The sequence below is a fragment of the Uloborus diversus genome, chromosome 1, assembly GCF_026930045.1.
Source record: "Uloborus diversus isolate 005 chromosome 1, Udiv.v.3.1, whole genome shotgun sequence".
Lineage (NCBI taxonomy): Eukaryota > Metazoa > Arthropoda > Arachnida > Araneae > Uloboridae > Uloborus > Uloborus diversus.
Window position 1 is genome coordinate 84,113,113 of NC_072731.1, and position 21,125 is coordinate 84,134,237.

Genomic DNA, 21,125 nt, shown 5'->3' on the forward strand with positions numbered 1-21,125 from the left:
TACTAAATCTTAAGACAAGCAGTAAATAAAAATAAACAAGTTACACCCTAAACAGAGCACTCAGGCTTAACAACAAGAAATCAGCACAATTTAGGCTTAGCTACAAGGAATAGAAAAACACTTTAAGAAAGCAAGTAAATCAAAAATAAGACTTAAAAGCACAAAAATACTTAATTATATGATAAAATACAATAAAAATACTGAAACTAAAGCAGTAAAATAAACAATTACAGTAAAAAATCACTTTTCTCAGTCGCAGCAAAAACACTCCCCAGCAACTCTAGCGCCCTCCTCCCCCATTTTTGAGCAGTTCTTGCTTGCTTGAGGTTTTTGCTATTGATTAGTATTTTTATTATTTAATGTCACTGCATAGCTAAACATTTCCAAACAGTTTGCTGTCCTTTTTTTTACTGGTAAATCCCAAATATTGCTCTAAAAATACATAAAAATAATGCAACAAATGCTCTTAAAGTTGAAAAAAATTGCTGTTAAAATTTTGAAAAAAGAGTTTTAGGTTAAAAAAGTGGTTAAAATCCCATTGAAATCAGCTTAACTTTTTTTTAAAACCAGAACCAGAAGTTCAAATACAACTATCTTTTTTTTTTTTTTTCAGAGCTTCAACTGTCTTTGTGTTTTTCTGCTAATTTGTTGTGACATTAAATAATTCTTCTGAAACTAACTTTAAACGGAAAAAAACAGTTAAATATTTTCACCTAATTCCCTACGTAACAAGCGTAGCAAGCAAAATACACTGCAGCATCTTTACTCAAAATAAAGCACTTAAATCTCTGAAAAAGCTTCTTCAAAAAAAAAAAAAAAATCTGCTTTTCAATATTGAGAAGGACACTCTCTCAAAAGTTTGATTCTTAGAAAATGATTGCATCCAGAATCTGAACTGTAGTTAGCACAGAAAACTGTTCAGTTCTTGTGCCAGCTGTGTGTGATTTGTCATCAACTTCTGGTGGGCTCTGGTTATAAGTCATACAAGTATCCTAAGATCGTATTTAGGGAAGTCAGCAAAAATTATATAGGTAGCCGTTTAAACTTGAGTCGAACATAGAACTGCAGAGGGTTAATCTATTGATATACATACATGTTCAGATAAAATGTAAATTGTGAAATTAATCTAAAATAGTATGAGGGCTTTTTTTTTTCAAGATCCAAATGGTTGCAAAATAACAACTACTATGAAAATCAGATGTTTTACCCAAATGTGATGCACAGTGTCCCTAATCTACCTGTCTAAGTTTGTTGGGTTAGGTTATTGGTTCTGAGCATGTAAACTTAGAACAATAGAACCTACCGCAATGTATGAATTTCATGCTGTATACTGGTATCTGATTTCTGCATGCTGTGGGGTGTGTGCAGTAGAATTGAGTACTGTGTTTAGGAAAATGCTCATGAGTAAACATTCAACATGTGGAAAAGATGCCATTAATATTTAGTACACTTTCAATCAAAAGTTTTTATTTATTGAAGTCTGAAACGGAGGTTTTTGCACAATTCTTTTCTAAAGTAAACAACTTTTTAGCGATTAACTATTGATACAGATCCTTTGAGAGTCCAGTATTAATTGTTCTGAAAAGTTTTTGGCCTTTTTTAAGCTTAAAAGGGATTTAAAGTAATAGAAAACTTATATTTTCTGGAAAACAAACTTTATTATTTTTATTTTAAAACAATAAAAACACCCTTCTACTTTTTTCTGCATTGCAAGAGAATGATTTAAATATGCTGCAAAAAATATTTGATGCAGATGGTAGTAATACTTTGGAGATGGTAACTTATTTAATCTCCCAATTGAAAAAACATAAAAACTGACTTTAGATAAAGAGTGGCAACACCCAACTGTTCATGGAATACTTTCTGTCATTCACACTGAAAGAGAAAAATATTAGCTTGAAATTGATACCAAATTCAGCTTAATTGGTTGGAAAATAAAGAAATTAGAGAGATTTTCTGAATTCATGCCAAAACGATGACTCCGAAAAATAATCAAAAATCCAATTTTTAAAAAAATCCTCAAGCGTAATTTTCATTCAAAAAATCTAAAAAAAATTATTTGGGCTTTTCTCGCAGATATCTACTTGTAAAAAAGATAATAGACAAGATCTGAGACATGAGGGCTCATGACATTAGGTGATTTGACGTGAAATGACCTATTGCTCAGTGTAGATAATAGCACAGCGAGTAGGCTGTGAGTCCAGGTAGCTGCTTTCTATAATAAGGGTTTGGAGAAATTGGTGGCAAGCTAGGGCAAATAGCAAATACCTAAATTAAAATAGTGATTATGCAGAGATGTAGCTGAATGATATATCTAAATGTTCCAAACAAAGCATTTTCAACTTTCAGTGGTTTTCAATTCGCAACCAATCAGGCCTCGTGGGAAAACGAAGCTCTCATGAAATGAAAGGTGTACCATAAAGTAAGTTTAAATTGCAAAACCAGTATTATATTTACAGCAGATGCTAGAATAAAAAATTTGCCCTAGACTTTTAATTCAAATTATATTCATACAAACAAAACCTTAAAGTAAAAATGTATTTTGCTTTAATGTTTTAACTTGGATTTTTTCTATCTCATATTCCAATTCCACATTTAATTGTAAGTTTCACTGTTCGCATACTCAAATATTGTGTGGATTAGGCAATTGCACATTTTGGGTCAGAGGATTTAAGAGATATAATCAAATATCTGTACCTCAGAGCCAGAGTGTCATAAGTCCAAAAACTGCGATTTTCCGTTTATTAGTGCATTTTACGTAGAAGTTGCATCGAGCCATGTGAACGTAATTCTTAAAAAAGAATCCTTTAAAATTTTTATCAGGGTTAATAGAGCATGCATCCCATCCTGCATGGGCCAGAAAAAAGTTTTTGCTCTCTACACTAAAATTATTATAATGTGACTTACGTCGTTCTGACTCCGAGGTACAGATATTGTGTTCTGATCTTTTTTAAAGAAATATGGCATATATTTATATACAGTTCACATTTACATTCAATCAGAGGTATTGCATGCAGTGCCAGAGCTACAGGTTTGGGGGCCATCACAATGAACTTTTTGGGACTCTCTGCCTATCACAAAATAATGCAAAGCATTTATCATGTGATATTTTTGTAGGACCTTCAGGGTCCTTACAGTTGTGCGGCTTCTGGCAATGGTGACATTTTTGACATGGCAAATCTGCCCCTGATTTCATGTTTTTTTTTTTTTTATTATATTTAAAAATACTGGATAATAAATTTTGCTTCATTTTAAACAAATAAAGAAATTGACTAAATAATAAAGTGCAGGTGTCTATGAAATCTATTCTCAAAGAATTAAATCACATGTTTTGAAAGAACTTACTCATCCTACTAATAGTGCAATGTGTTTTATTCTGCAGATTTAGATTTATTTAAATAAATTGAGTAAAATTCATGAAAAATTGTATCATCTTGAATATTTTGGTATTTTTAATTTTCTTAATTGACTTGCACTGATAATATTGTTTTGTTGAACACATTTGTTGTGCATGCATTAGTTTGATGTATGGCATCTTAAATAACTAATTTTATTGTGTATTCCAAACAACTTATGTATTTTTATGTTTTTTTTAATGCTTAGATTTTATTTTTAGTTTTTTATTTGGACTTTCTGCTTTAAATGAGAAAGCAATGGAGCAAGAGGAAAGAGATTTGATTCTGAATCATGAACTATCAGAGATCGGTCAGAAAATTTCTAACATTATGCGCAGGAATGAAGCTCTTAAAAGGTATTGTGCCTTTGTGGGATATATTTTTTTTTTTAACTTGTTTTAAAGTAGATTAAGGAATATAAGAGTGTTAAGGTGCGTAAGAAGTGATTGGATTTTAATAGCAGTATGTTGCGCGAATTTGCTCTTTTTTCAAACCTGTATTTTATAAAGTGAAATGCCGGTATTTTCATTATTGGTCAGAAATATTTTTCAATTAATTTCTAATTCAACTTATTATATTTTAGGTGACTTTTTTTTCATTGATGAGACTATCAAATCAATAATTTGACAAACATCAACCCCTGAAGTTCAGTAATTTTATTTTTAAAAGTATAAAATACATCAAATTAAGATAGATCTAAATGTAAATTCATCTAATTATTCAAGACTGAACTAGATCCAGTAACTGAACTGCTGCTGAATGCAAAATAGTTCTGATTAAGGCTTAGGAGTTGATGACAGAAGAAAAAAAAACCCTCTAAAAGTGCAACTCTCTAAAAAAAATAATAAAAAAACATAATAGAAAAACTGGTTTTTCCTTAAAATTTCAGATTTTTTTGTGACCTTTCCCATCTTTATTCCTAACTGATCTGCCAACACTTTTCTATACTTTTTCTTCACTCTCTACCTGTTTCCCTTTTTATAGTGGACTAGTGATACCTGCACGGCTTCGCCCGCAATAGAAAAATCAAAAGGTCTTTTGGTTCGCCTGTATATTTACAAATAATGTATAGTGAATTTTCTCGCCAGTTGGCTTGTACCGACATTACCGTTCCACGTTATGATAATTTCGTATCTCGCCAATAGGCTTGTGCCCATGTTACGGTTCCACGTTACGATAATTTCGTAATTTATGATACTTTTTTTCTTAAAATTGGAATAAAAAAAGAACCACATCGAATTTTCGAAAAATCGCTTTGAGGTGCACACCCCCATGCTACATACTAACTTTGTGCCAAATTTCATGAAAATCCGCCGAACGGTTTAAGCGCTATGCGCGTCACAGACATCCTACGGACATCCTACAGACATCCAGACATCCTCCGGACAGAGAGACTTTCTGCTTTATTATTAGTAAAGATAATAAGGATTACAGCAGAGAACCAATCAATCAGGGACCATCACTATCGGGATATCTGAATTTCCCAGTTTTCTAGATCACTAAAAAAAAGTTGGCAATTGTTTATAAATAAGACGACTATTTCAAACAATGACCAATGCTTAATTTTAAAACCAAGACCTAATTTCTCTGTATTAAACTAACAGCGATTATAATAGTAGCCAGTCTTGAAAAAAATCACTGTTCAGCATTGCGAATTATATCAAAGACCTGCATTGGAAAACTTAAGTCTGAGCTCGCCCATCACTTGGGAAACATAAGCAGTCTATTACAGATCAAACAGCATACTGTCTAATCATTTAGTGGAAGCCAAAACCACGAAGCAAGCAATCAATCACTTTAAGTCCCAACTCATTTCACACGGATCATTTTGGGCCACATGTTACTTCATGAGTGTGGTCACTGCAGAATTCTATTCTGATTGGTTCGATTCGCTGCAACAAGGCAAGTTGCACCTCTAGCTGCCTCACAAGAAAGCCACGCCTTTCACTAACCTTGGCACAGGTTGCAATAGAGTTTTGATTGCAAATACATTCAGATTAGGATGAACTTCCGTTCAGATAAAAATAAGATTCGGATACGTTACACAATTACATTATTACATGTAAATGCTGTCTCTTAAAATTTTATACAATAAAAAGTTAGATACTTTAATTATTGCATTTTGTCTAACAGTTTCTCACACTTTTGGCTTAGTCACTTACATTCTAAACGGCTTTATTGGCCATTCAATAAGAAATTTCATTAGAATGCATCAGTGTTTAATTTTCATTTGAAATAAAGTAGGGGAAAAGTCAGATTTTTTAGTATCTTTTAAGTTTTTTTTTTTTTTTTTCAGGAAAATATTTTTAACTTTGAAGTTTGTTTTTGTGCTAAGTTTTCAGCTTAATATGATATTTTGTAAAGAAACCGTTCATTTTTTTTAGGTATTGTGAAAAAAGGCTCACTTTTTCAAAAATTGCCAAAAATGTATATTTAAAAAATGATGGGAAAGTAGAGCAACAAGTTCCAGGTTTTCGGGATCCTGGATAAAAGATTCTATGGTGTATCTACTCCTACTGATAAGACAACACATCTGCTTAGCAGATTATGCGGTTTATAAAAATTTGTAGTGAAAATTTTTTGCGTAAAATTACAAAGTTTAATAGATAATCAAACTCCATTTTAATCTTACACTAGCTGCGTTGCCGGCTTTGCAGGGTCTACCTCGAAAATAAAAGTTATGTCAAGTGATGCATGTTCAACAATCAGGCTTCAATTAGTGGAAAATAAAACTGAAATTTCCATCCAAACAATTATTTTCAAACGAAGAAAACGTCAGATCAAAAATTCCCGGATAAATTAAACGCACCCTTTTATAAATACAACTAAAATCCTAAAAAAAAAGAAAGAAGATAAATCGCCAGATAATAATCAAAATGGAAAATTTTTACCTTGAAATATGACAAAATTTTATTTAGTCATTGTCGAGAAAAAAAGTGGTAACCACGCTAATTTAAAATGAGATCGCGCAAACGATAATTTTCTGATATGAAAATAGAGTTCCATTAGGCTTAACAGTGCTTTTGAATTTTCCCCGGTAATTTTACAGCCTTTTTGTTTTGAAATTCGAAGGGAGTCAATGAACCCTATGAGTATTTTTCGCGAGCTTTCGAATTGGACCGGAAATCGGATAATTACTTCGGATAGAAAGAGCCATCTTCTGGTTCTAAAATTAAAATTCGAGTGGTTCGGTTCTTTTTTGGCATTTGAAATCCCCCTACGTTCCTTCTCGGGTGCCCAGTACCACCCTGCCAAATTTGGTCGGAATCCGAAGTAAACTGGATTTGTATAGGGAACACACACACACACACACAGGCATCGCAGCGTTTCTATATTCCTATATTTTCCTATATTTCTGAAAAAGGTTCCTATTTTCCTATAATTCCTATAGTTTCCTATATTTTCAGTTTCCGCTTCCTTTTTTTTTTTAACTTTTCCCCCGACTTTTTGCTACTGCATTTCCGCGAGCGACGCGCAGACGCCATTTTATCTAAGCAGGGCTCCCAAATGGTCCGCTTTTCCCGCCAAAGTTCGTTTTTTATGGTAAAGTCCGCTTTAGACCGCTTTTTAAACATTTTAGTCTGATTAGTCTGCTTTTACATAGTTTTTATTTAAATATCACATTTTAAAAGTTTTTTAATTTCGTTAAAAGTTACTGTACACCCAAACACGCCGCCGCAGCGCGTGTTAAACCAAGTTCGTACGCCCATTAAAAAAACCTTGAAAGATTATTGGAAAAAAAAAAGGTCTTTTTTTTTTTTTTCAAGTGCTTGAAAACCTTGAAAATGTATGAAAAGTTTCTTTATTGCTTCAATTCTTTCAAAAATCATTGGATTGTGTTTCAATAGAGCAATTTTTCTGAACATATATATATTCGGTTTGATTTATCGCGAAAAATTGCTTTCGTGTTTAAGGTTTCAATCCCTTTGCATCTTGTTAATATTTTGATGTTTTTACAATCCAAAGTGATTTTGACATGACCTTAGCTTAGCTTATTTTTCGTTTAATTTCAATAATTAACGAAGGAATTATTTTGGAAACTATGGCAACATTGAACTTACTCGGATTTCGCGGAAAAATGCTTCTCGCGTTTGAAATTTCAATCCTTTTGCATTTTGTAAATATTTTGATGTGTTCCACAATTGGAAGTTATTTTGACATATGCTACTTTAGATTAGCTTACTTTTCATTTAATTTCAATAATTAACGAAGGAATTATTTTGGAAACCACGGTAACATTGAACTTACTCCAGGGCTCCCAAATGGTCCGCTTTTCCCGCCACAGTCCGTTTTTTAGGGTAAAGTCCGCTTTAGACCGCTTTTTGACATTTTGGTCCGTTTAGTCCGTTTTTATATTGTTTTTTCTCAAAAATCAGAATTTAAAAATTTTCAATACATTATAAGATATTGTGTGCTGACGTTTTTTACGCCCGAACACGCGGCAGCGGCGCCATTTTTCTATTGAACCTGACTTGCTGGTATTATTTCGCCGCAGATTGACGTCATTACTCCTCCTTCAACTGCTGTAGCATGGAAATCTAGCAAATGGAGAGATTTGGGGGAGGAGTTATGACGTCAAATCAAAGCATTTTGCTACCGATATTTCTCACGGGTTAATATGCCTTTGAAAAACCTTGAAAAAAATCAAGAATGTGTTATCAGTGCATATTTCTGAACTTTTGTTCGATATGTAGCATCGCAAAAAATTACTTTCTGTTTATGCGAGTTCAATCTCTTTGCATCTTGTTAATATTTTGATATTTTTGACAATCAGAAGTTATTTTAACATTCATTAACTTAGATTACCTTATTTTATGTTTAATTACAATAGTTAATAAACTACTTTTTTTTCCGGAACCATGGTAACATCAAACTGTTTTGGACTTCACCAAAAATTGCTTGCTGGGTTTTGAGATTTCAATCTCTTTGCATCTTGTAAATATTTTGATATTTTTGGCAAGCGGAAGTTATTTTGACATAACACCTCCTTAGATTAGCTTATTTTTTGGTTAATTTTAATTGACAGTTAACTTTTTTATTTTTGGAACCATAGCAACATTGAACTTTCTCGCACTTCGCGGAAAGTGCTTGTCGTGTTTGAGATTTCAATCTTTTGCAATCTTGTAAATAATTTGATATTTTTGGCAATCAGAAGTTATTTTGACACACTCCGTCATAGATTAGCTTATTTTTTGTTTGACTTTAATAGATTATAAACTACTTTATTTTTCGAAACCATGGCAACATTGAACTTATTCGCACTTCGCGGAAAATTGTTTGTCGTGTTTGAGATTTCAATCTTTTTGCATCTTGTTAATATTTAGATATTTTTGGCAATTGGAAGTTATTTTGACATACGCCACCATAGATTACCTTATTTTTGTTTAATTTTAATAGATAATAAATTTTTTTATTTTTGGAACCATAGCAGCATTTCACGAACACGAACTTCGCGAAGAATTGCTTCTTGTATTTGAGATTTAAATCTTTCTGCATTTTGTACATATTTTGATATTTTGCGCAATAGAATGTTATTTTCACATATGCTATCCTAGACTAGCATATTTTATGTTCAATTTTAATCATGTTTAGTTTTAGAGAATATTTTTTTTTAGAAATTATGCGAACAGTGAACATACTTCGCGAAAATTTGATTCTTGTGTCAAGATTTCAATCCTTTTGCATCTTGTAATTATTTTGATATTTTCGAAAATTGGAAGCTGTTTTGACATGTGCTACCTCAAACTAGATTATTTAATTTTATTTTTAAAAACTAAAACTTTGTATTCTAATTTTTTTAAATACTCATAATGAGTATTTTCAATTTGAAAATATAGCTCTATGAATCTGAACTTACATATTTATTTATTACATTAAGTTATCCAGTAAAAGCAAGCTCAAATTTACATTTAGTGTATTTGTCGCTTAAGTAGCATTTGTAAATTTTTGGGTGTGGTGACTTTAATAAATAATTTTCTTTCTCACTAATTTTTATACATACTTGAAGACAGTTACAACATTTTTTGGTGCCCGAACAACTAATACATATAATTTGGATACTTAGCATACTAGTAAATGATTTGAAACCTCTAATATTTTTGAATTTAGTCAGTCAGTAGCATAGCCAGAAATTACCTCCTGCTTTGGTGTTTGGTCATGAACTCTCATATGTATATAAACTTACTATATTTAGACTGGAAATATGTGTAAAAACCAAGGGCTGTGGTGGGGGAGGGGGACCTCCTAGGCTCTAAACTAGATCTTCTTGTTTTGCTGTACCTTATATCAAAATGAATGGGGTCGTTTCCAAAATTTTAAAAGTATTTTTTTCTGAAAGAGCATGTTTAAAAACATCGGATCTGGCCATTTTTTAAATAAATTCTTTAAGTTTAATATTAAAAAAAATTACTTTAATCGGTGTGCTTTCATTGTTTACACTTCTGTCGTGTAAAATCACAAATGATGAAATGTCATTCAGTGTTGCCATTCACAGTACAAAATATTTAATTCGTATCTTTGCTCACGTGCATTGGCAATGATATGGTTGATAGCGAACATAGAGCGGAATTTTAATTCGCTGCTTGATTATCATAACGTGGAAACACAGAAAGATGAGCCAAAGTGCATCATTTGTGACGTCATAAAGGCCACGCCTTGTTTGAAAAATCGGACATTTAAAAAAATTAATTAAAAAAAACCTGTTGGGAAAATGAAAGTATTTTCTAGGTCCATGTTATTTTTTTCCCTCATTCTATCCATTTCAATGACTAAAAGTAGTAGTTTGAATTAAATCACCCCATTCCCTTTAAACTGGTTATGTGAAAAATTTTGTAAACTACTATGTGCTAAGGTGTTTACTGTAATAACTGTATCTAAAAGGTCTTTATTAGGTATACACTGATTCATCGGTCACTTAGGTGATTATTTTAAATTAGCCAGTTTTTACCTCTTAATTAGTAGAAAATTAATTTTATAATTAAAGTTACTCTGTAAGATGATCAGTTACATGCTTGCTTGTCAACCCCCCCCCCATCCAAATGTTTGTGTAAATAATATAATGCAATGGATGAAAAGTTCAGTTGTACAGAAGGTGATAAGGATTTATCATTAAAAATCATTATTATGGTTAATTAACGAATTATCTTCACGTATTTAGTGCCAGGCAGCTAATTTGCCTTTTGGTGCTTCCCTGAGTTTAACTATGAATGGTCCTCCCAAGGTGCTCTTTTTAGTCCTAACTGGTCCTCTTTGGTCCCCTTTTTGATTCAAAGTGGTCCTCTTTTACCCTTTTGTATGGCTAAAATGTGTTGGGAGCCCTGTTACTCGGACTTCGTGGAAAATTTCTTTTTGTGTTTGAAATTTCAATCTTTTTGAATCATGTAAATGTTGAAATATTTTTCCCAATCGAATGTTATTTTCCCATATGCCACCTTAGATTAGCATGTTTTATGTTTAATTTGGTAGAAAATAAATGTTTTATGGGAAACATGCCAACATTGAACTTGGTTCGTGAAAATATGCTTCTGTGAGCTTTCAATAGTTTTGCATCTTATAAATATTTTTATATTTATGACAATTAAAAGTTATTTTGACATGATATGTTTTAATTTTTATTTAAATAACTAAAAAATTAATAATTTTTGTGTTTAATTCGAGTTTATTTAGTTTTTCAAACTTAATTTTGATAATTCTTTGCTTATTTTCGTTTATTACTGTTTTTTTGTGTGGGGGGGGGGATATTAAATTTAAATAATTGAGTACATAGCATTTTAAAGTAGTATTTGTATATGAAACAAAGTTGAAGTATGTAATTTCATCAAGTTGAATTTGTGTACATCATTTCATTGTCGTGATGCCTGCTGTTGTTCTAATGTGCCAGCTAGGCTGGCAATTTGGGGTGCGCTGCTTCATTTTTCCAACCGCACTGTCATTTGGTGTGAAGTCCGACTTCCACAGTACACACATGTCATAAGGACCAGTTTATAGGGTAAGCAATTATTCACAGCATAACATTAGATTCACACAAAGAAAGGACAAAAGAAAGTACGTCCATGCCCGAGCCGGGATTCAAACCCGGACCTTCCTGTCGCAGTCAGACTTCTCTGACCACTAGACAAGGCAGGCGGCATGATGCCTGCTAAGGGGGGATTTGTTCCCCCCCCATAAAAGTTCAAAGCACTCATGGCCCTGCAGTCATGGAGTAATTTTTTAATGTAAGCTTTATGATTCTTGAAAATATACTTTGAATATGAAAATTGCAAAACTAAGCCTCATGTGATCTGCTTCCCTTTGTGATTGAGCATTTCAGACATTTTTAGGAAAACTTTGAATACAGTAGATCTGTTTGGTGTGTGATAGATTCATATCGGTTGTGAAGGGTATAATGCTATTAAGAAGCATTACAAGACAGAAAAACACAAAAATAATTTTAAACTAAGGAAAGATGAAGCACAGCTTCATCTATCCTTCTGTCGGACTACCAGCAACCCCCCCCCCCCCCATCCAAATGTTTGTGTAAATAATATTATTATTCAATGGATAAAAAGAACAGTTGTGCAGAAGATAAAGGAATTGTGTCATTAAAAATCTCAGTATTATGGTTAATTAACAAATTATCTTAATGGATTTAGCAGCAGGCAGCTAATTTGCCTTTTGGTGCTTCCTTGAAATTAAATGAATCGTCCTCCCATGGTCATCTTTTTAATCCTAACTGGTCCTCTTTAGTCCTCTTTTTAATTGAAAATGGTCTCCTTCCTTTTCTAAAGTTAAAATGTGTTGTGTGCCCTGTACCATGTTTCTTCCTGAGTGGAGCAGTGTTTGACTTTAGCTCGTCTCTGCAGCTCAATTCTGAGCCCATGAAGCTCCTGCACAAGTCCTCAAAACTTCACTTTCGAACTCGGCGTCGATGAACTTGGGCAATCATGATGGGCGCATGGGCTGTGTAGGTTTTGATGATGTCATTCTAGGAAGGGCTCTCCGGCCACTTACCGTTTCAGGTCTCCACACGCACGATTTTTTTTCTTTTTTCGGAACTTTGCGTTTAGCTACGTTTGCAATTATTGCTACTTGTGGGATAGCTCATCTCAACTTCGATTGTTTTGGTTTTAATTGTGTGGAATGTAGGTGCTGCAGTTCGCGTATCAACTAAACGTTCATTTTAATAACAATGCCTCCGAAGAGGCCGCACAGCCAAGTTTTCAAAAAAGAATACACAAAGCTGTTCTCGATTTTAAAAGAATTGAGGAAGTCGGAAAGACATGCACACTTTGGGGTCGTTCCAGACACAAATTGGGTCCGCTTTGCGGCCCCTTCACAAATTTACGCATCGTAAAAGCGGCCCCATTCACAAAATTCCACATTCAAAAACAGCTCATTCACAAAATAAATATACAAACAACATAATAGGGTTGTTAAGATATTAGATATAGGGTAAATCTGGAGCTATCATTTTTTTTCCCAACCGGAAAGCTACCGGTCCAGCAGCTACGTGTGAAACATAGTCGCCATATTTGGTCATTCACGGGATGGAATCAGACAAGATGCTTAAGTGCTTAAAATTCTAAGAACAAAGCAGAACTGTATTTTTAGACTTATTTATGCGTATGTATTGCATTTATGTCAGGTAGTGTTATTACATGTTTTTAATCAAATAGTAGTGCAGTCGAACCTGTTTATCTCGAACCTGCCTATCTCGAAAACCTCTCTGTGTCGAAGTTTTTCATTTTCCCTGCACATAAAGTATTAATTCAATGTTTTCCCCCATGTTTGTCTTGAATGAAATTTTCTGAAAACCTGCATAACTCGAATTTCGACTTAAGTGTCTTTCTTGAATTCCATCCACAACAATCTTTATTGACTGGAATTCGGAGACAGAAAGCACTTTTCTTAATATTAGCAGTCACATAATCCTCCAGAATTAAAACTTTATGTACAAAAAGCAAGTTTTCCAGCAATCAAATCCATTCTGAAACTGAGAGGAAGGGGACATTGTTGATTAGTAAAATTGCTCCCAAAGTTTTACTTTCGAGTCATTGCTCCAATTACTTATTTTTAGAACTTTTTTCAAAACTTCTGTATCTCGAAGCCTCCATATCTCGAATTTTTCTTATGTGCCGTAAAATTCGAGATAGACAGGTTCGACTGTATTGCATTTTGAAAAAAAAATGTCCTACTGGCCTGCCTTGTTATAAAAATTCCTGTATGTGCTCTTTTTTTTATTTTCAAAATGTTCCTATATTATTTCGAAAAATTCCTATATTGTTTGCAAAAAATTCCTATATTTTCCGTCGAATTCCTATATTTTTTTCAGAAAATTCCTATATTTTCTATCCAATTCCTATATTTTTTTTCAGAAAATTCCTATATTTTTTTTCAGAAAATTCCTATATTTTCCTATATTTTTGTTAGCAAATCAGGGTTCGTACGGGTCATGGAAATCCTGGAAAGTCATGGAAAAAAATTAACAGAATTTCAGACCTGGAAAAGTCATGGAAAATTGAAATTTTCATTGAAAGTCATGGAATTTTTTTTCAAGTCATGGAAAAATGTCCTGGACAAAGAGAAAGGAACAGGATCTAAAGGAGCATTAGAAATCTTGAGTGATTTAACAGTATAGCACATAAAAGCTATTAAAAGTGGAAAACTGAACGTTTCAAAAATCAAATCTGAATTTTTAAATCTCATTGCATCCACTTCTGTCGCAGCCGCTTGCCATTTTTTGCGATGTGATTCTACTGCCTGGACATCACTTATTTTGAATTTTGTGTTATTTTCAACACTTCTTATGTTTCATATTCTGTAGTACCAAAATTTCACGTTCTTAATTTGCCACGCCCACTCAAAAAAAAAAGTAATTGCATGCAAGTTCGATTCCATCACTCGTAAAGACTTTATTATTAAATTTATCAGAGTTTATCTTAATTTGTTGAATGTTTTAGAAAATAAAGATCTATAAGTCGGCGATAGAATACAGAAAAAGGAGGAATTCTAATGCTCTAAAACAGTAGTGTCCAACATACGGCACGCAAAACTAATCCATGCGACCCATTACTACGTTCAATGTCGGGAATTACAAGTGTTCTGGAATTTCTGAACCTATTAATTTATATGCATTTGAAAATATGCAAATTTGTAAACAAAACAAATATACTTTTGAAGCAGAAGATTGATTCATTGCTGAATGTTTTTTTTAAAAAAAAGATCTGGTTTAGAAACATAAAGAACTAAACTATGTGGCTTTACTTTAAAGAACCAAAATACTGTCAAGTTACGTGGATGATTAAAGGCACTGTTGACACTAAAAGGAATCTTTTGAAGCAAATTTTTTGAAACTTAGTGTCATTCAACCTTTGTCCCATTCAATATCATTCTGCCTGTTTTTAAAAAAAAACATTTAAGCATCATCATATTTGTTTTACTGCATTTTTACTTTACGAAAATTTATATGTTGAAGACAAATAAGAATAGTTTTTTAAGTGTGCACTTATATTTTTTCCATTACGAGTAAGTGCTTCAATGAGGCTGTAGCATTCATATAGACATTTTGCTAATGCTCATTTCCAAATATTACTAAGTTTGAGATTAAATAGTGCTATTCTCTTCGTGTAACGAGGTCATGGAAATTTTCATTGAAGTCATGAAAAAGTCTTGGAAAAGTCATGGAATTTTTTCATCCAAATAGGGTATGAACCCTGGCAAATGTCACTTCTATCCCTGCACACATATATATTTGTTTTATTTAATATGGATTTAAGGGGAAAAGGCTAAACCTATAAAAAATGCAATAAAAAAACTAAAACAAAAGTCTAAAAAACATAAAATGTCGTGCAAAAAATCTGCCACAAATGCACAAAACTGGAAAAATTTAAGAAAAATGAATTGTCATCAACTTCTGGGCCCTGCTTATGATCAAGTTCAGCCTTGTATTATTATAACAATATCTTAAATTTTACCATTTAGCTTATGTTTGACAAGTAGAAGAGTTTATAATTGCTGGCTTATGTGCATATATATAAAACGGTTATTCAAAATTTTCTTTTATATATTTATAGAAAAGTGAAAAGACTAGAATCTGTTTCAAAAGATCAACAGAGTCATGTCCTAAAAGAGTCCTGTAAGTTTCTATCAACTAAAAGTGGAGAATATAAAGATAGTATTAAGAAATTAAAGGTAAGAATATTTTCTTAACTGTTTCTGTATTAATTTATTATACAGTAAACCCTAGGTTATCCATGGAATAGGATGGCACAGTAACAGCAGATAGGCAAAATTCATGGATAATTCACAAAATAGGTAAAAATACTGCCGTATGCAGTATCTTAAAAATAGCAATAAGACTTGCATGCATTTAAACTGTAGCTAAAAATGACACTAGTCTGTTCACTAGTTCATGTGGGTAAGTAATGTAAATCTAAAAACTAAGTTTCAACTATAGTCGGGGAAAATCTAACCTGGCAGCATTGTGAAGGCTACTCAGATCCTAATCACAGCATTGTGATGTTGCCAAGTTAAGCTTGCCCCAGCTATAGTAATGTAGAGCTAAAAATCAGTAAGAAATGGATATCTAAAAATGAGGTTTCAACCAGTGAGGCTTCGGGAACCTTGGGTGGTTTCATATCTATGGATGGGAGGGAAAGAAACCTCAGATATTGCTCTTGATAAGTTTAAATGGGTGTATTTATCTATATTACAGTTAATTGGGTATAATTCAGGGGGAAAATGTTTTTAAAGTGAAAGATCATGTTTTGCGTTCACTTATCAGTTGATCTAATTGCTTCGATCAGTTGTTATGTCTGATAATATCAGCATGGCAGAAATTCATTCCCTCTTAGTCTTTGGCGCCAAAAAAATCGGAGAGAAGTTGGCTAGAATCTCAGTTATTGAAAGCGTCCCCGTTCTAACATTTAGGTTAAAAGTACTCTATTCCGTAATATGCATTGCATATATTAATTGGAGATTGTTTTAATTGCTTTTTACCAATTATCTTCTTATACTGTAATTCTTAGTTTCTGCAGAAGTCTTTGAGCATGAACATGATATGGTACCTATCGGGTAAAGTACTGACTGTGAGAAGCTCGCCAAGAGAAAACTATAACTAAAAGGGAAAACAAAGCAATTTTATTAACTTTCAATAGATGGCACTCATTTTGTTAAAAATTCATTGTTGACGACAATTATTCAGTAGAATAAATTGTACTGGATGAAGGACAACTTTCAAATATTTTCGTTGAGGATATTTTAAAAACAAAAATTATTCCTAGCTTTTTAATAGTCACACATTGTTTGACACAACATTATCTGGGGTAGTTTTTTACGTGCTTTACGATACAATAATTCCTTTGTATACAAAAGAGCTTTTTATGCAAGTTTTTGGTTTTAAAATTGAACATTTTAAACTTGTTTTATTGCATTGTCATTTGATTCTGTGCTATGTTCAAAATTTCTTCAAGTCTCTACCTCATCGGGAATTTGATTAAAAATCAATCACAAAAAAATTTCCCAAGTGACGTGCAATAGAGTTAATAAAAATATGGGAATAGCTTAGCTTTTGAACCATAGTTATTGACTTAGCTTTTTTTTCCAATCATTTTAGGCCTTTACTTCACTAGCTGTTTGGAATTTTGGATAATTTTGGATACCTGGCGTTTAGATTTCTTCAGTTCCATTGTAGTTTTTCTGTAATAATTAGTTGATTTTTGTTCCATGTTATAAAATATTTCAATAAATCTGTACTTAAATAATTCTAGAAACATCTCAAATGTAGAGGATATGATCCTTCATTATCTCATGGACGTCTAGTTATAAAAAGAGAGGTAATTAAATTTTGCTCTTTATTTTTAATTAAGAAGCATATATATGTCTATTTTATAGCAAACTAGGGATTGTCCTAAAATTGCTATATATATATATATATATATATATATATATATATATATATATATATATATATATATATATATATACATACAGGGTAGTGATGGGCCTAATCAAGTTCTCATAATCGAAGCACTCAATTATTCAAGATCATTCGAGAACTCGATTATCACTTCTCGAGTTCTCGAGCCATGAACTTCTCGAGTACTCGATTATCACTTTTCGAGTTCTCGAGCGAGGAACTTCTCGAGTTCTCGATTATCACTTTCCAAGAACTCGAGCGATCAACTGCTCGAGTTCTCGATTGTCACTTTCCGAGTGCTCGAGCGATCAACTGCTCGAGTTCTCGCTTTGAACTTCTCGAGATGTTGAGTTCTCGAGATGTCAATCACTCGAGCAGTGTATGCTTCTATCGATTTGATAATCGAATGAACCTCTCGATATATTTGACTTCTGACAAGGGTGCCCACCTATGGAGGGAGGGGGTGCAGACTGTGCTATTGACATTTTTAGGGGGGGTGTTTTAAGAGGTATTTTTCTCATTTTTTGGGGGGAAATCTCTGCGATATTGAGGGGGGGGGGCTTGACCTCAGGGCAGGTGGACAGCACTCCTGCTTCTGAATTGTTTTAGTTGCAGGGGCGGATCCGTCATTTAGGGTGTCAAAGGGCTGGCTTTGAAAAGTTAATGATTTTACTTATGAAGCATGAGCATGTTTTTTTTCTGTCTTCTGAAAAAATTTGCATTGATACCTTTTAACCCTTCCCCCAGAAAGACGGGCAGCGCTGAGGAGTCCACAGGGGAGGTGGGTCATTGCGCAAACTGCGCCATTGAAATTTCTAATGGACGTTAGTCTTTTTTATTGAGTGTCCTTCTTGAGGGGGAAAGAGGATCCCTAATTTTAAAAAGTGTGCCAGCACACTTGAGGAATAGATCCCCTTGCGATCTAAATGGTATTACAATCAAATAATTGCCTTTCGAATGTTTCATTCGAATAGTGTTATAATTGAATGTATACTGTTGAATGCTTGATTATCAAATGATTCTTTGGGATGCCTTGGTAGTCTAATGATATGTTTTGAGCAAAAGGTGTTAATGAATGAACACATGGACGGGTTTGTGGGAGACGTGTTGTGTGTCCCGGTGGTGGAAGTAAAGGTTGGAGGCGCTAATAAGGTTCTAACTTGAGGGGAATTAAATTATAGTTTAGGTAAAAAGGGGGAATACTTAAGTTGAAAACCTGGAGGGGACGTCTTCCCCCGTACGTTCGCCTTCGACGTTCACCTATTGGGTAATGATACAAGTGTAATAGGCAATAACAAACGTTTTAGAGCCCAAATATACAGATCACTGCAAACACGTGTTTCGGGGTTTCAAGGAACCCTTTTTTCAACGCAAAATAGTGAGTTTGTGGATGTAAGGACATTACTGGATGTCTTTATGGACCATTCATCAATTACGTAAGGGTCCCAAGGGAGTGGAGTTGGAAAAATGTCTACATACTTTGGGGGGAGGGGTTCAAACTGTTGTATAATATATTCAGACATAATTGGTCTTGCCATTTAAACAACCCTCTATTGTCATCATAAATATATACGTATCAATTTTCTCAGTGTTTGTCTCACTGTCCAGTAGATGGCGCCATGAGTAGACATCAACTGTGTTTTTTCTGTGGGATATAAGAAGTAAGAACACACAGGGTTTGTGTGGTATTTGGTGTGTGGCTATCTTGTAACATGGTGCTTTCTTTCCCTCATGTCCGAATGGGTGTATTATATAGAATATTCACCTTACAGGTATGAAGTTAAATGTTCATTCATCCTGTTTTGCAACGTACATTGTAATTTCTTTAACTTACCAACTATTTTAGACTTTTAAATAAAAGCTTTTCATAGCAGAAGTATCTTTCCTTGTAATGTGTAATATTCACTCTGCTTAGTGTTAGACAGTATTAGAATATGTCAGATATCTTCGCTAATGGCGTTTGATATTCTGTACATAACACAAACGCATTCTTACGCAGTATTTTCCAAGCCGATGTTTCATTTGCGTCTAGAAAATAAAAACGTATTTGGATGACTTTTTTATTTGTTTTAAGAAGAATTAATAATGTAAAACGTAATAAAAGAATTGCGCTATGTATAGCATGTTTTATTTTTAACTACTATCGCATCATATACAAAAAAAAATGTCGAAAACACATTCAGTTTAGATTCCAACTTCTTAGTAAATATTTCATCACACAAAAAGGTTTAATTTAATAATAGTGAACAGGGGTCTGGCCAGAGGATATTTGGGTCCGTTAACGGACCCTTCACAAAAATCCGATCAACCAAAACGGACCTTTCACAGAATTCCGATCAAACAAAACGGACCTTTCACGAAATCCCGACCAAACAAAACGGACCCTTCACAAAATTCTGATAAACAAGATCGGATCTGTCAAATTGTTTATTGAAAGAGCAAATTTGAAAGCAAAATAACGCATATTTCTGTGCATAAACCGATAATTTTTGGAACCTTTTTTTAAGTCAAATTAGAGGGATCAGCTTATACAAAATCGGCTAATTTTGAAAAAAAAAAAAAAAAATCGGCACTCTTGGAATGCTCCTGCAAGCGATAAATAATGGCTACTGCCAAATAAATATAATGGTTGTTTGTTTTATCACAGCTAATTAGCAGCGGTGTTTTTGTAAACTTTTCTGAAAAGGCATTGGTAAGCACTTTTCTCCGCTCATGATTTAATAAACAATAATAATATATATCTGCGAAATGAACTTAGAACTGCAAAGGGATAGTAAGGGTGAGGAAAAAATATGATCGCTTTAGATAGTGTTATCAACTTCAAAATTATCACCACTTAGCGTCTGGCGTTGAACCTTTAATAATGACTTGATTAGAAAATATTCTCATCATTTTGCCAGCTTGTCAATATTTGCGTTTTTACGGTTCGGTGCGATGTTTAATTGTTATTTTGGGAGAAAATTATATGGGTTTTGATTTTTCGATGCTAACAAGGATGATTAACTTTAAATAAACTCTTTTAACTACCGTTTTTTTTTTTCTTTAGATGTCTACATTTTGAAAAATGCAATCTTTTAACATCCGATATGAGAATAACATTTTGTTCTTTTTTCAAGCTAACTTCGCTTTATTAGGATTCAAATAAATGGAAAGTCTCTTTATTTCTGTTAGAACTCTCATTTCAAGTTTTTAAAGCAAAATTCTATTTTCTGTTATGAGTCAAAACTTAAAATGCTAAATAGATGGTTTATTTTATTTTATTTTTTGGGTCAACTGTGTCCACAGATATTAATGATATGTTTATTATAGGACTCTAAAATGCAATTTTAAAATAATTTTATCAAAAATATTTCTTTTACAAGCTGTTTTTATACTTTTGGTCCCTTCACTTTGAGAATTGCGATCTCTTTGCATCCGCTATGGGAATCCGATTTTTCGAATTTTTAATGATTATTACGCTTTGTTAAGAGGTAAACAATTGAAATATCTTTTTATTTTTGTTAAAATCACGGAATTTAGAAGTTTTAAACCTAATTCTGTGCTTTTTAATAGTGTCTTGGTTAAAAAGTTGAATGCTGAACCCTATTCTGAATTTTATTTTATTTATTTATATTTTTGTTACAATTATTTTAAGTACTGTACAGAAATATATCTAGTATAATTTAACATAAAGTAGAATGGTAGATAAATATTGATACTTGAAAGAGCGATGCCCCCCCCCCCCCGCCAAATATCAGAAAAAAAATCCAGAATGATTTTCTCGATGTAGAAGAGGAAAACACTTAACTTTAAGTTTAATTGATGCTGTTTGTGCCATCTCTAAATTCTAAAATTTC

The 21,125-nt window shown here is 33.0% G+C and overlaps 1 protein-coding gene across 1 annotated transcript in view; it reads left to right on the forward strand.

Moving 5' to 3' along the window:
* LOC129228399 (uncharacterized) overlaps window positions 1-17,272 on the forward strand; it is a 30,491-nt gene extending 13,219 nt beyond the window's left edge. Inside the window, exons 4-6 of the mRNA XM_054863112.1 lie at window positions 3,617-3,751; window positions 15,446-15,563; window positions 17,141-17,272. Coding sequence (XP_054719087.1) covers window positions 3,617-3,751; window positions 15,446-15,563; window positions 17,141-17,272 — 385 coding nt within the window. The remainder of the gene's footprint in view (window positions 1-3,616; window positions 3,752-15,445; window positions 15,564-17,140) is intronic.
* The last annotated feature ends 3,853 nt before the right edge of the window (window positions 17,273-21,125 follow it).